At 38.3% G+C, this 15,017-nt stretch overlaps 1 protein-coding gene across 1 annotated transcript; it reads left to right on the top strand.

The window, feature by feature from the left end:
- Window positions 1–122: 122 nt before the first annotated feature.
- jpt1a (Jupiter microtubule associated homolog 1a) lies at window positions 123–14,738 on the top strand. Its single transcript, XM_031289122.2, has 5 exons — window positions 123–378; window positions 2,379–2,521; window positions 8,986–9,083; window positions 9,429–9,456; window positions 13,246–14,738. Exons 1-5 carry the CDS (start codon window positions 323–325, stop codon window positions 13,377–13,379), a joined length of 459 nt encoding a protein of 152 aa, XP_031144982.1. The 5' UTR covers window positions 123–322; the 3' UTR covers window positions 13,380–14,738.
- The last annotated feature ends 279 nt before the right edge of the window (window positions 14,739–15,017 follow it).

The following is a 15,017-nucleotide window of genomic DNA, read 5'->3' as shown; positions in this document are numbered from 1 at the left end:
GGTCATAAAGAAATGCCACTTAGCGTTAATTATGCAATCCTTTAACAAGTATTTACATATGATTTGATTTAATTTTATTATGATTTTAAAAAACGCCATAATATTTTATTTGTCAGGTTCGCACAGTTTATTTTGAAAATCTGACCGGAAGTGAGACATCTCCTTCTGGTCACTTAAGACAGTCTTGTCCACTCAGACTGGAGGCAGGTTGATTATTGGGAACCACCGGCTAGGATAGACAATGATGAGGTGCTGCTAATGAAAGTGTTATTCGCGTGTAACCTGTAAGATTGATACATATTTTACGACTTCTTGTGCAAAAATGACGACGACCACGACATATCAAGGGATGGAGCCCGGCTCTAAAAGCAGTTCCAGGTAAAAATGCGTCTTTCAGACCGTTCCGTAACCCGTTAGCCACCATGATGCCCACAAGTCCAGCATCCTCTGACGTTAACCTCAACGCTACAAGGTTCACCCTAAAATTTAAGACATTTTTGCTCCTACCCCTGCATGTAATTATTACCTAACCGCTTCGAAATTCTTGAAACTAGCTAAGCATGGGGCGACGATGCTTAGAGACAGCTCGGTACCACACCTTCCCGTTGTGTCTGTTGGGATGGACCATTCCCATTTTCTTACGTTAGCTAGCAAGATAGCACACATGTACCCTCCCTTTTGTAGCAAAGCTCCTTAGCTAGCAAGGAACGTTACAGACTAACATTAGTGTTAAGTGTAGGCCTTTTACCTGTATATTTCCGTATTGCTTTTTCGTGTTCATTGTCTGGAAACTAAATATCTTTCAGATCTGTCATTCCAGTTGGGTGGGGCCCCCATGGATTTCAGATCAGTAATCGAGATGATCAGTGAAGTACAATAAGACATCTTTTTTAGTCTGCCCTCCATAGGGCCCCATTGAGGCGAGGGCCATGTTAACGTTACAGCTGGATAATAAATTAACACCTGACAATAACCCGAGCCACATGTATATTTTTCATCACATCACATAGAGATGCAGTTAAAGGAATCCACGTTCGCTGATATTCCACGCATATAAAACTGTAAGGATGCATATTTAAAATCCACGATGTTTAAATGAGCGATTGAGGTTTTTTAGTCAAGTAATATATGGCTATTATGGTAAATTCGATCATAGCGCGACAGTACTCAAAGCAATGTGAGTAATGTAAAATACAGAAATACATTGGACCAATTGTGTGAAAGCCCTATTTAGTGTTACCTTTCAATTTGAGAGGAAATCACATGATCAATATTGATATATAACAGTGTAAACTGTATCCCAAAGCATAAACCGTTGTCAGTTTAATAGGCACCTAGATAAGAATGGTGCAGTCTAATCCAACAGGCCTGCAATAAATCCTACCCTCATAGGTCATTTTTAAAGCTGTAGTTTGTGGTGCTGTTGAACTGTATTGCATTATACTGAGAGGTGTTCTTAATATTTAGTCTACCCTTGTTGATATAAATGACATAAAAAAAATCAGAAACACCTGTAATAATGACATTCTCACTGTCACCGATAATACTAACTATATGTGGAACAATAGTAGTCTGCATATAAAGTCCACATAGACACATTATAGGTAATGCTCTTGTATTCCACAAGTAATTTAAAGTTCAGTGTGAAACATTAATGACATGTCTGACGTGACTTTGTGTCTCGGCAGCGACCCACTTGAATCTGGCTGCCCAGACAGTGCAAAGATAGATGATGAGTAGGGTTGGGAATCATTTGGATTTAACAATTCTGATTCCAATTCCGATTCTTCGTTGAAACGGGTCACATGCCTGTTTTCACAAATAAGAGGAAAGTTTTATTTTGATTCAATGGGGGTTTGCAGTTTTACAGCTTTTTCAATGTAAAATAAAGCCAGACTAGAGCGCCGCTTACTGCGCTCCAAGGCTGCAACACAACAAGCGCCTGGCCGCTACGGAAACCAAAACTTGCGCATTATAATATTAAATTGGGAAGCGATGATCGGATTTGAAACCGAATCCTCTAAACGATTCCAATAAAGAAACGATTCTACTGGAATCGTAATTTTTGAAATGATTCCAAGTAGGAATCGGTTCTCGATGCCCAATCCTAATGATGAGTTGAAACATCTGACATTACATTTCATCCAAAAGCATTGTTAAATGACGCAAAATAAAAATGATTTTGACCTTTATTGACATGAGTGTGAATGAAGAATAATTTGTCACTGATTAATTATGCACACCCCTAGTCTGAACCACAGCATTTAGGTAGGTTATTTTTTATGATTCAGTTTTAGAATGGAGAGGAGACGCTCCAGTACGATCAGCTAGTACGATCCAGCTTTCAGCAACAGTTCAGACCATCTCTATCTTTCCAGGGTTTTGCGCCCTCCTGGTGGCGCCTCCAACATTACATTTGGTGCAGATGAGAAGAAGCCTCCCGTCCGGAAAGACAAGATGGCCTCCAGTGTTTTCGCTGAGCCAGAGGACCCCTATGCCAATCGAAGGAACAATCCACCAGGTACAATCTACCTCTTCTTCAAACAAGTGTTGCTTTACTGTGAAAGCTTACCACTCAATTTCTCATATCCATCTCATTTTTTTTTTTTTTTTTTTTTTTAGAATTATTTTTTGGGGCATCTGCAATACGTAAGAATAACATTTGCTGTCTCCAGTGGTGATAGGTTTAGGTTTAGGTGCCCAAATGATGAATTGATTTCTCTTTCAGGCTGTCATTAGATATTTAATCACTGGTGTTTCTCTATTAATCAAGATCTTCTCAACCCTGCAGAGATCTAAATAAGTAGGTAGAAATGAGCTGCCTCAAGTCCTTGTTAGATCACAAGGTTTATTTTAGAATTTAAAAAGTATATTTCTAAGAGGAATAACAAAAGGCTGAGAACTCCAATACAATGTTTTATAACCTTATATTATGGCTGGTCATTATTGCCCACTGCTAGGGTTTCAGGTCCTTCTCTAAATGTAGAATGACACACAGTAAAAGGTTACCAAAAGAGGAATTGAAACAAATTTGGAAGTAAAAGTGATGCCTTTGTGATCTAGTGCAGTGGTTCTTCATTTTCTAGAACAAAAGCACCAATTCTTTTTTGAAAATTGTTTTGGGGCTTTTCCGTCTGTATTTGAGAGAGAGGGGGAAGACATGCAGGAAATCGTCACAGGTCAGATTCGAACCCTGGACCTCTGCGTCGAGGCATAAACCTCACAGTATATGTGCGCCTGCTCTACCCACTGATCCAACTCTGCCACCAAAAGCACCAATTTTAAGGTCATAAGCCAAGTAGCTTTCACTGTACTGTGCATTGCATAGGCCAGCTCAGGTCTGGTTTCAGACTTTGTTGAGTGCTAAAATAGCTGAAATGGATCAACAATTCTTTTCTGTCTATTTCCTGTGACAAAGGGCTTATTTTTTCCAATTTGACATGTCTAGATTTTCAATATGAAATATAAGTGTATTATTATATGCAATGAATATAAATTGTAACACACAAAGTGGACAGATTTCATGGCAAGCTTGGCCTTTTCTAGTAAATGTATTTATAGGCTGGTAGGGTGTGGCCATATTTGTTTACCACTGTCTGCCAGTGATGTCATAATGTTAGTCAGGTGTCAAGTTGATAGTGGTTTAGCAGCTTTAACTACATCTGGCTTTCCCAGAATCTCATCAAAGTAGCTTTTCTGTCAGTGGCATGTGCAAAGTTGGATGACATTATAATGGCATCCGCCTGGATTCTATATCACTAAGGTGATGGTTTATCAACCAGGAAGCCTATGTCAAAGAGTTTTGAGTTGCTATTCAAATGGAAAAGTAGCCAGTTGAAGGATGTTTGTGTGTTTGTTGCGGCAAGACAAAATCTTTCCACTGCCATTTTTACCTATATGGTGAAAAAGTGTAAATGAGTGCAGGGTAATTGTAATAATAATAAACATTTTATTAAAGGCCCAATTCTAAGTTTAAGCAAACAAGAGTGGCCTTACGTCAGCAAGGAGCTGTAAACAGTAATTACCTGCATAACTACTAGGGATGCAGCGGTTAACCAATTTCACTATTAACCGCGCTTTAAAATGTCACTTTTAATTAATTTTAAAGGCTCCGCTACACCGAGTGTTAACTGACTGCACGTTATGTGTAGCAGTGTGTGCAGTTCTTATTTAACCTCCTTGACAACATAAACGTTCGCGTTTGCGCACACACACGGCACATCAGACGCCGGTCCAGTCACCACGAGTATTGACTGTCAGAGTGATGTACAAAGGCTCCCCGTGGTGGGATAACTTACTGCTGCAATTTTTTAACGTTGCATAAAGTTGGCAAACACCAGGAAAACACAGAGCAGAGCCAGCCCCTGTTTATTAACATTGTTGTTAACTGTCTGCTAACGTTGGCCTGTTTAATGTTAACGGTAACGTTACAGTTAACAGCAACGAGTCAGGAGCCGACATTTGCATTTACAGTGAGTGCACTGATGATAACGTTAACGTTAAGAGGCAAAACTGCACAACAGCTCAAACATGTCACTGATGTTACCACTCAACGTAACTTAGCCTACTTACTCCTCTTCATCCCCTGGGGGACATAAGGCTGCAGAGAGAGCCCTCCATGGCATTTATTCCTTGGCGACATGCTGTGAATCTCCCTGTGAAAGGTGCATCTGGTCTAGCAGCTCCTCCAACTTTTAGACATAACAGCTAGCCGGGCCGTTTTTAGCTTTTTGAGGGCCCGAAGGACAGCACTAGTGTTGCCAACTTGGCCTGTGTTTGTGATGTGACTGATTCACCTCTACAGTATCTATAGTCTCTAATCTTTTCAGATGAATTTAAATAAAAAGGTTGATGATTGATCATATAAATAATCATTTTCAAAACATTCAAAACCGTTACTGTGTCATTTCTGTTCCAAAAGGCAGCAATAAATGACAAATCTAGAGTGTTCATGTGATTTCATACATTAGCAGTGAAATTAATTAATGCATAATAATCGTGAACCTGTGATTATTTTTCAGACTATAATCGTACCAACAAAATCTATAATCGTTGCATCCCTAATAACTACATAAGAAAATATTTAATAGTGAATGTTTATTAAGACAGTCCAGTGTAACAGCCTTACTGAATTGGCTTAAACAAAAGGAAATATTTTGTCTTTCCAAAAAAAAAGAAATTATACATAAATTATAATAATACAGACGATATTTAAAGAGATTCTACGTGGTCACAGGCTTAATGCATATTGAAGCTTTCACACGTTCTCCCTCTGACATTTCCTTCTTCTCTTACTCCTAACCAACAGTATATGAACCTTGAACATAAACTTGTAACTTTGCCAATCATTCCTGCAGCATAATTCACATCTGCGCTCCCTGTTTGTATGCTCACTATGGTCAAATCACAATTTCACCCAAATGGGGCTTCCAGCTATTCTTTAAGTATAAGTATCATTCAAAAATCTCAAAATGGATATACTAATGTAAAACTTCAGTACTCTAAGTAAATTATTTTAAGAACACTACTTGAGTAAATGTAATTTCTACCTCTCGGCTTCTCTTCTATTTGCTTCACTGTTGACAGGTAAGATAAAGCTCTTGCACACCAGAAAGTCTTATTGACAGGTTTAAAGGATTTAAAAAAAAAACTTGAGTTACTGTCACCGTTCACTTGTACTCACTCAGACTTTCACCATGTAAGATTTATAAAGACAAACAACACCATACTGTAGGTAAATATGGTGTCAAAAAAATGTCAAAAAGGATAAACTAAGTGTGTACGGTACATATCTCATATACCAGTTCAGGATACAAGTATGAATCAAATAGGTACATATACAATCAAAAAAATCCCTCTATCCTTGTCAAGGCAAGGAATGAACCCAACTGGTATGTGTCATTCAGTTGCAATATTAAATTGGCGTGGATTGGTACAACAGAAACATTTGTTCCGAGAGGCGGACAAATGATGAATATCAGAAACTCTTTCAAAAATGGTGGCAGGGTTAATTGCCCCAGAAACACACATCATATGTACCTATCAATATACAGATACTTTCTGTGTGATAAAACTTTTGGCCATGATCAGTAAATCCAACATATTTCTAAATCCATATGCTCCCTGCTAAAAAGGGTCGTAGATCATGCATAGTCCCACACTCATGCCAAATAATAGCATTCTGAGTAGCATTACTTATTGTGAAAATAACAATGGCTTGCCTTGTTAAGCTATGTAGTGACAATAAGTGCACATAACAGGATTGAAAATGGAACCAAAACAGCCGGGGGTTCAAATGGAAAAATGTTATACAGCAGGACATGACTGCATGTTTTATTAGACAGTGTGAACAGAGTTATTGTCAGAAAGACATTTAGTATGAAAGAGGAATTTCCAACATCAGAAAATTTCCCAAAGCACAATAGTGAACTAGTAGGAAGTGCAGGAGCAACTTGCTTACAAAGAAAAGTCCAGCATAATGGGGGTCATAAGGTCAGGCCATTATGTCAGTGGACTGCAGTTGTCAGGATAGTTCCACTAGAGGGACCTTTCAATTACCTCTTATGACTAGACACAAAAGTTACATGTACATTGTTTCTGGGAAATTCCACAAACCCTGTGAACACGCTGACGCCATGCTCTAGTCTAGCATCTGATTTTAATATTTAGAGAAAATTAAAGTGCTCTTCATGTTTACACTGAAGATTGTCACCAAGTATAACAACTGTATTTTCTCTGATCATGATCAAAACATCACCATGTCGATGGAGATGAAGCCTAAATTGAAATGTTGTATATACTTGTAATACATCATTGTGTGTTATGTTTGCACTTAATTTAGATCAATGTATGTATTTGTTTTCAAAGCTGCACAGTGCGCTGTTACTGTCTTAAGTTTCCGTTTTCCGGTAATTACCATAAAAAAAATGATGAGGACCGAAAATGTGAATTGTCTCCAGTCAGAATGGTCGGTGGAAATAATTCCCTCTGCACAATTTGAATTGTGTTAAAATAGGCTACAGTGGTTTTCATATCTTTCGTTCTAATAAAACAATGAACAATCATATTTTTTCATTTAGAAATGACTTTAGACTGTAGCGTATGCAATAAAGGAAAAACTACATGTCGCGTTCTCGCTCTGATTGAATGCAGAAGAGTATCATAGATTTACAACAAACGGCACCAAGCAAGCGGGAAAGTCAAAGCCCAAGCCCTGGCGAAACAGGGAAATATTGTGAATTACTACATAACATCAAGCAGCGGCCGGTCTAACGTATATGAAGCCAAGAAATTGCCAGCGAGGACGAGTCAGCACCAGCTACAGCCCCTCTCATTAACGTTAATGACACAGACGCACATCGAGATGCTATATGATGACTGCTCTCCGTGGTTACGGAGGCTTGACTTTCTCAACAGCCTGCAAGGTACTTATTGGGATTACGGTAACATCTATCCAGAGTGGGTCAAACTGGCCAAGGTAGCCTGTGTAAAACCTGTCTCCAGTGTGCCAGCAGAGAGAGGCTTCTCCCTTCAGATCCGCATCAAAACAGCGCAGCGAAGTCGCCTTGGGGAAGGCAGAGGCTTATGCGCATCGCGAGTTGCAGAAAGACACTTGTTTAAAATTATTTTGATTCAAGTCGGCACTTGATAATTTTATGAGCCAGTTTGCAAGTACTGTAGTTTGTGTTGTTTTAATTCCTCAGCCTAGCAAATGGAAAATAGGCCTATTTTAATTAAGATCGGCACAATTATATGCATTGATTTAATTCTTTTGCCCTCTCTGCCTGTAGCAAGGAGCCTACATTTCAATAAAAATAGTATGAATCTACATCCCTTGATGACATTATTCTTTATATACAGTATAGCCTGCCTATCAATTGTTTTTAAGCGCAATAAACACAGAAAATATTTGACCGGTAAAATTAAACCTTACAGGTAACATGACCGGCACCAATTTTTTCTCGCGGAAACTCAGGTTACTGTACTAATATACCTACCTAAGTATTTTTGAAAGCTGAGATTTAAGAAAATATAGTACACAGACTTTTTTTTCATACATCACAGACTTTTTTTAATGAAGTCCTAATGTGGTCTGATATTGTCTGCGGGATTTTGTATATCTGTTAGTAGGATCTATGTGGCAGGATGGTTAAGACAGGATTTGCAGCCTGTTGACAATGTAACTGCTTGCTGTCTGAAAGCACCTTTAGTCTTTTTAGTCAGAAAAAAACAATGTGTCTACTAAATGATGAGTTTGAGAGTGTCCTACTTTGTGACAGAGGGTATGGGCCCTCTCTGATGACCCCTGACTCTCCGTCAGTCTCTATGGAATCCTACCCTGTGAACCTAATCAGTTCGCTGGCAGCTTTATTTTAACAACTACAGTAATGTTTCACCTCACCGGGTTATTCGTTTTATGACCAGTTAATCATTTTATAATTAGATCATATCCAGTAAATTATGATCCAGCTACTCAGTTTGCAGAGGTTTATCAGGAGAGGAAGATCAGTTGCCAGTTGTCCTTGTTATTGTCCACTGTGGATAACCTTTTCTAGCATTACCATTTTTCTTTAACGTCAGTCCTTCATTTGAACAACATTCTTCGCCATTACATTTAAGATTTTACATGCCCTTTATTTTTTATAAAAGTAGACTATGACAATATCGAGATCCAAATTACTCCGGTTTATTACAACCCGTTGACAGCTATAATCCCTCTCATTAATAACAGTATTGTACTTGCCAAGGTAATTGCTGAGATCTGGGAATGCAACAACAAAAAAACAACAAAATAGTTCAAGGTTAAAGTCAGGTGAGCCAAACTTATTTGATAGAGGAAATTCAGTGTTGTAATGATCTGACATACTGTATGTCACCATGACATTGTCTCTATATAAAGAAACTGAGCATTTATTGGATTTTGTCTCTGCACCACCTATGTGACAGCCTTTTTATCTGAGCCATCGTGTCTCCTTGTCCTTCTAGGTGGGAAGCCCACAGGTGTGCTTTGTGGTGAGTCATCAGCCCCCCTGAGGAGAGGAGGGAACCAGGCAAGCAACCAATCTGCAGACGCCCCCGCCACAGTAAGATCAAGAGTCAGATCATGAGTTGTGGTTGGAAGAAATTAAGTGAAACCTGAGGGCAGACAAACATATAGGGAAGCAACTGTCCAAGTCCACATGATTTCAAGTATCTATTTATTTTTTTTAGATCTTCACTTGTGGTCTTAAAGGTAGCTTGTGTATCAATTACATAGGAACATTACCAGATGACATTCAAGTAATACCTACTCACATTTTATCATTGAGTGTATGTGTGGTTTTTCAACAAGACTGATTTGAGTGTGATTTGAGTACAGAATTTAATTGTTATGGTCTCTGAAGGCTGATGAAATACTTAACATTTATTTTCTACTTGTTTTTTTGTAGGATGGAGAAAATTCTGTACGTGATTATGGTAAGCATCTGTTTTTTTCTGGTTACATCACCAAGTTGTAACCACTGGTGTAAGAATAGATATGTGATACGTCATCATCAATATCACGTCACACACCATATGCCTTAATACATGTACAAATGTACAGATGCACGTGCATTATATACCTGTATAAATACATACATATATGCCCAATATTTAGGTTATTTTAGTAAAGTAAATCAATGCTAGTGCATTAACGAATACTGTAGTTTAGTGATCATAAACTACTGCCCAAAAGTTGATAAATAGTAAGTGTGATATATATAAAACATGATAAAACATCAAATAAACATTATAATCCCCAAATTTTGTGAAGTGTATATAGGGTTAGGTGCCGAAAATCTGTACTTTTTTGGGTACCGACCGAATTACGTGGGTACTACCGAGGACTGATTCACGTTAAATCAAATTGTGCCAAATTTCGGTACCTGAGAGCGCGTAAGTGCATGTTGACAGTGAGCAGGACTCCGACACGCACACATGCAGAGATGTGGTGCGGACGGAGCGAAACTATGTCGACTCAGCATTAGGGCTGAACGATTAATTGCATTTTCGATAATATCGCGATATGTTAAAACGCGATTTCTTAATCGCAAAGGCTGCGATTTGGTCACATGACTCGCGAGAGCAATCAGTCTGCACTCCGTAGAGAAAGCATCAACTAGCATGCTAACGCTACACTGTACCTTGAGCTGATTTCTGTCATTCAAACAACTCTGAGTTGTAGTTTAAAACTTTTACAGCCATTTTAATAAAATGATGGGTTTTATTCGGGCTTGAGTCTATACATGCAGTTAATGGATACAGGCACACAGAACTCAAGGCTCGGTTGGCAACGGTTAGCTCTGATTAGCGGTTAGCTCCGGTTAGCGGTTAGCTCCGTTATAAAGATATGGAGTGGAGGAGCTTTTACAGTGGAGGAACAGTTAATCCCATGGCAAGAACACCAGCAACTAGCTAACATAATGATAGCCTCTCTGAACAAGTGCACTCGGCAGCACGCAACTTCACGAGGGGGAGGGGCTGGAGGCAGCTCCTCTCTGTGCACTGTAAAAAATTACACTGGTGTGTGTGTGTGTGTGTGTGTGTGTGTGTGGATATGTACTATATTTTTACTTAGGCCTATTTAACTGTGTGTAATTGTGTGTTCATACTATACATTATTATATTATTCTTTGTTGAATAATACAGAAGAGCTTAAAAAAATAATCGAATATCGAATCGTAATTGCAATATTTGGGAAAAAAATCACAATTAGATTATTTTCAAAAATCGTTCAGCCCTACTCAGCATTTTGTTTAGGTTACAGTGAGTCACGGCAATGCCGGTTAAGCGGTTGCAAGTGTCGTTACACTTTTCACAACTTCATGCAGACAGCGTTCACTGCAATGTAATATTAATGGCGAGGCGAAAGCGGTCGCAGTGCAGTTAACATTACACTTCATCTGAGACAGACAGGTACAGCAGTGTTCTCTATGCCCTGGTGACAGACTGACAGGCTGAGGTTGTAGGGCAAGGTAACTTTATTTCTATAGCACATTTCAGCAACAAGGCAATTCAAAATGTGTAACAACTCAGACACACGACACTGGAGGACTCGGAGACACGGTTGAAAGTTAAACAAAATAAAGTCTTTACTAGAAAAATGGTTTAAACAAAAGGCGCTCACAAGGAGGATATTATCAAACAAACTTAATGGCGTATATAACCTGACTGGAACATTGACAAGACTGACATGGAGACAAGACAAGACGAACTGGCACAAGACAAAGGGAGACAAGGACTATTTATACAAGAGGTAGGGGGGACCAGGTGAAAAAATCAGGGGCGGGGTAGACAATCACACTGGCAGGAAAATCACACAAAGGGAGGAAGTCAGGGTCTGAAACGAGGGGGAAAGTGAATACAAAATAAAAAAGGAAGTGCACCAGAAGACAAGACATGAGTGACTACACTTAACAAACTTGAGGAGACATAACAAAATGCTTTACATAAAATATTAAAGAGCAATTTAAAATGAGATAGAAAACAAATACAGGCTAAAATAGAATAAGATACAAATATAAGAAAAAGAATTACAGTGCGTGTAAGAAATCAATAATTATTCAATTTAATAGGTTGTTGGGATGGCTTTGGGAGGGGAGAGGGAGGGGTTTTATTTTGTGTGGAGTGTAAAATATTCTAAATAAATAACTAAATGTTCTAAGTAAATAGGATAAATAGGGTTGGAATTATTTTTACATCTGAAATTAAAAAAAAAATGATTACAGAGGGAAAGTATCGAAAAAAGGTACCTTTGGGTACTGGCACCGAATTTCAGGAAAAATGTGAACGGTACCTAACCCTAGTGTATGAATGTTATTTGTTAATTTAAAAACATCAATAGTGGCTGGCACACAGTGAAATGAGCTGTCATAAGAACAGATTATTAACATACTTTCCTCAGATGGCAAGTGTTAACAGAAAATAGGCTAGAAACAGTGCAAACAGAAATTCACTTTACTTTTAATGATATTAAACAAAGAGAAATGTTCGTCTACAAATGGTCATAAATCAATACAAGAGCAGCCTACTTCCTTGTTTACTGCTGCAGTGAAACGCTTGGTTACGTTGTAACCTTGGTTCTCTGAGTAAAGACTATTTTTCCAGTCATATTTCTTAATTGAAATTTTCTTCTAAAATAGGGCTAAAATCTCATTCTCGTGAGCTGAGTGTCTCGCCACACCCCTATTCATTACTGCACCATGTTAAACCCACAGATGAACGAATATTCGACAATATTGCGCTGCGTCGATTATTAGCTTTGATAGTCTACTATTCTGAGAAACCCCTAATCAATGCTAACCTATAAACTGAAGGTCAATGTGCTAGTTGGCAATCTAAATTTTATAATATATAATAAAATATACCATAAAATACGAACACTCTCTTGTCTAAGAAAGTAATAGTGTTTACCACCTAAAATTCTTCTTAATTTTTTATAAACAATGGGTCCTTGATTTCTGAAGTCAAAAGCAGTTTCTCATTCTCAGCCAGTAACCATCAGATTTAATCAGCTATGGCTAATTAAGCTAACTTTAGATCCATGAGTTGCTTTAAAACACTTTCTCCGGCTGACTTTTTTAATGTTTCCAGGTAAATTGTTTTATAAAGAAAATCTTGAAAAAGGTCCTAAATATTAATTTAATGGCTACAGACATGATATTGTGCGAAAAGACTTAGGGTAAAACTGCATGTTCCAGAAGAAAAAAAAACGTCATCATCCTCACCTGTTGATGATTCATGTAGAACAGATGTAAATGAAGAAACAGCATTGTTGTTGTATTGCAGTGTAATTCAATATTGACTGCTTTTTTGGCAGCAGCGATGTCAATGCGGCTAAAAACAATGTGGAGATAAGGATATACGTATATGTGACCTTATAATTAGAATAAAGCAGGAGAAAAGGGTAGTAGTAGTAGTAGTAGTAGTAGTAGTAGTATATGATATGGCTGAGGCTGCTGAAATGCAAAAGATGTTGCTACTCCCTCATAATGTCTGCAATTAGGAAAATGGTTTGGATGAACCTGGCAAGCTTCCGATTGGTGTGACAAAATTATAGAGACCACTCCCTTGGGGGGAATTGTTAGGTCTCTGTAAATTAGAGTGTGGTCTAGACCTACTTTACCTCTAAAGTGTCCTGTGATAACCTCTGTTATGATTTGACACTATAATTAAAATGGAATTGAAATGTAACTGATAGTCAAATGTCTCCCTGCGTGTGTTCAGAAAACAGTGCTCCTGAGCCTGAAGCCGTTCCAGAGCAGAAGGAGGAAGCCCCTCCAGCAGACGATCCCGCTGGAGGAGTACCATCTGGTCGCAGGAATCCCCCTGGGGGCAAGTCCAGCCTCATTCTGGGTTGAATCCCAGCCAACTACCCCTACATACTCATGTCTTAACTCATCCGATATTTTCTTTTTTTAAACAAGGAACCCCGGCCCATTTGTCTATGTATCGCAGGAATATCATCTGTTGTCCAACTGACACAAGAGTCCTCCACATCCCCAAGTGCATTGTTTTGATACCTCTATTTTGAAAACTGTTTTGTACTGTTTGTTTGTTTTGACAGAAGCACTTTATGTATTTCTATTTATATGGTTCAAAGTCTGCCTTTGCCCTTGTATTGTGTTAGACCTTTCAGACAGGGTACAAAGAGCGCATTTCTTATATCAACAAGTGATGAATCAGTCTCCCCTAACTTTATTGCCACAGCACAAGCTGTGCGTGATTATACAAGCAGTTTCCAGAACACAAGCAAAATAAAAGCTGTCACTTTTGCATTGTGTTCAGTTTCGAACCCATCTTGCATGCATGTCTGGTCTATAACGTATGAATGTGAGAAGAAACCTAACTGTGAAGTTTTTCTTTTCTTTTTTTTCTGTTTGTTAGTTGTTTTTTTTTTGTGGAATAATTGTTGTATTGTTGCATGAAGTTGGAATCTTTCTACTGATTATAGTATTATCCACTTAGGAGCCAAATAGCAGCCACATATATTACTGTCATTGTGATCTGAGGGATGCAAACATTTGTCTTCAGATGAATACTGCAGGTCCCATGTTAACAGAATTGGAATAAGCCTTTTTTATATTGTAGTCACTAACCTTAGATTATTGTAACCCCAGTGCCGGTTTTTGAGTACCCCATGTTTTTATAGGTAAGATTTACTCTACAATAAAGTGTGCCTGTTTGTTAGTTAGGCTACAACATCAAATAAAGTTGGGTTTACCTAATTGCATTCTGCCCGTATCAGCATGAACTGGTTTTTTTCCATTGTGAGTTAATGGAATGCTGTTGGTACTAAAGTGTTTCTGGTAAACCCATCCTAGATTTGACAAGTGACCTTATGACAGCTCAGCCTTTTTTTCTATGCTTTACCCCCCTTATATATTTATTTACCATCCTGCTTGCTGGACATATAGAACAGTCTTTTTGTACATTTCATTGTCACATTCTTTAAACCAAAATTCAAACACCCTCCTGCTTCTGTCTTGTTGAGTCATTTGTATGGCTGCTGTGTCAGCCAGCGGTGATGCAAGACCTACATTTCAAGTAAATGAAATGTAAATTCCTGTGGTGTCTCTTTTTAACATCTGTTATGGTGCAAGATATGTCTGTTTGTATCCGATACCAATTCCTGTTGCTGGATGTAAGTCACTGCAGAAATTTGAAATCAAGAAATGGCACAAGTGGTAATGAACATTAAAAATCAATTTTGACCATGAGTTGTGTAGTTGCTGTGTGTGTTATCAGACTTAAAGATTACACTGTAGAAGTTATGATTATTCCACTGCCCTCAAAGGTGAAACACTGTAGCGAAACGCAGAGGGCATTTTATTCTAAGACTAGGTTGTAACTTTGGAAGATAGCTTCTTGATTTGACTGCTAAAGCCTTATTTTTGAATTAGACCTTTGAATACATTTTGCACAAACTGGATTGTGTCTCTCATTGAAAGTGCATTAGGAAGGTGAACAGAAGGAATGGTTTAATAATGTTCATATCG

This window comes from Sander lucioperca, chromosome 4 (genome assembly GCF_008315115.2).
Source record: "Sander lucioperca isolate FBNREF2018 chromosome 4, SLUC_FBN_1.2, whole genome shotgun sequence".
NCBI classification, from domain to species: Eukaryota; Metazoa; Chordata; class Actinopteri; order Perciformes; family Percidae; genus Sander; species Sander lucioperca.
The sequence above is the reverse complement of the archived record's forward strand: the minus strand, read 5'-3'. Positions and strand labels throughout refer to the sequence as shown.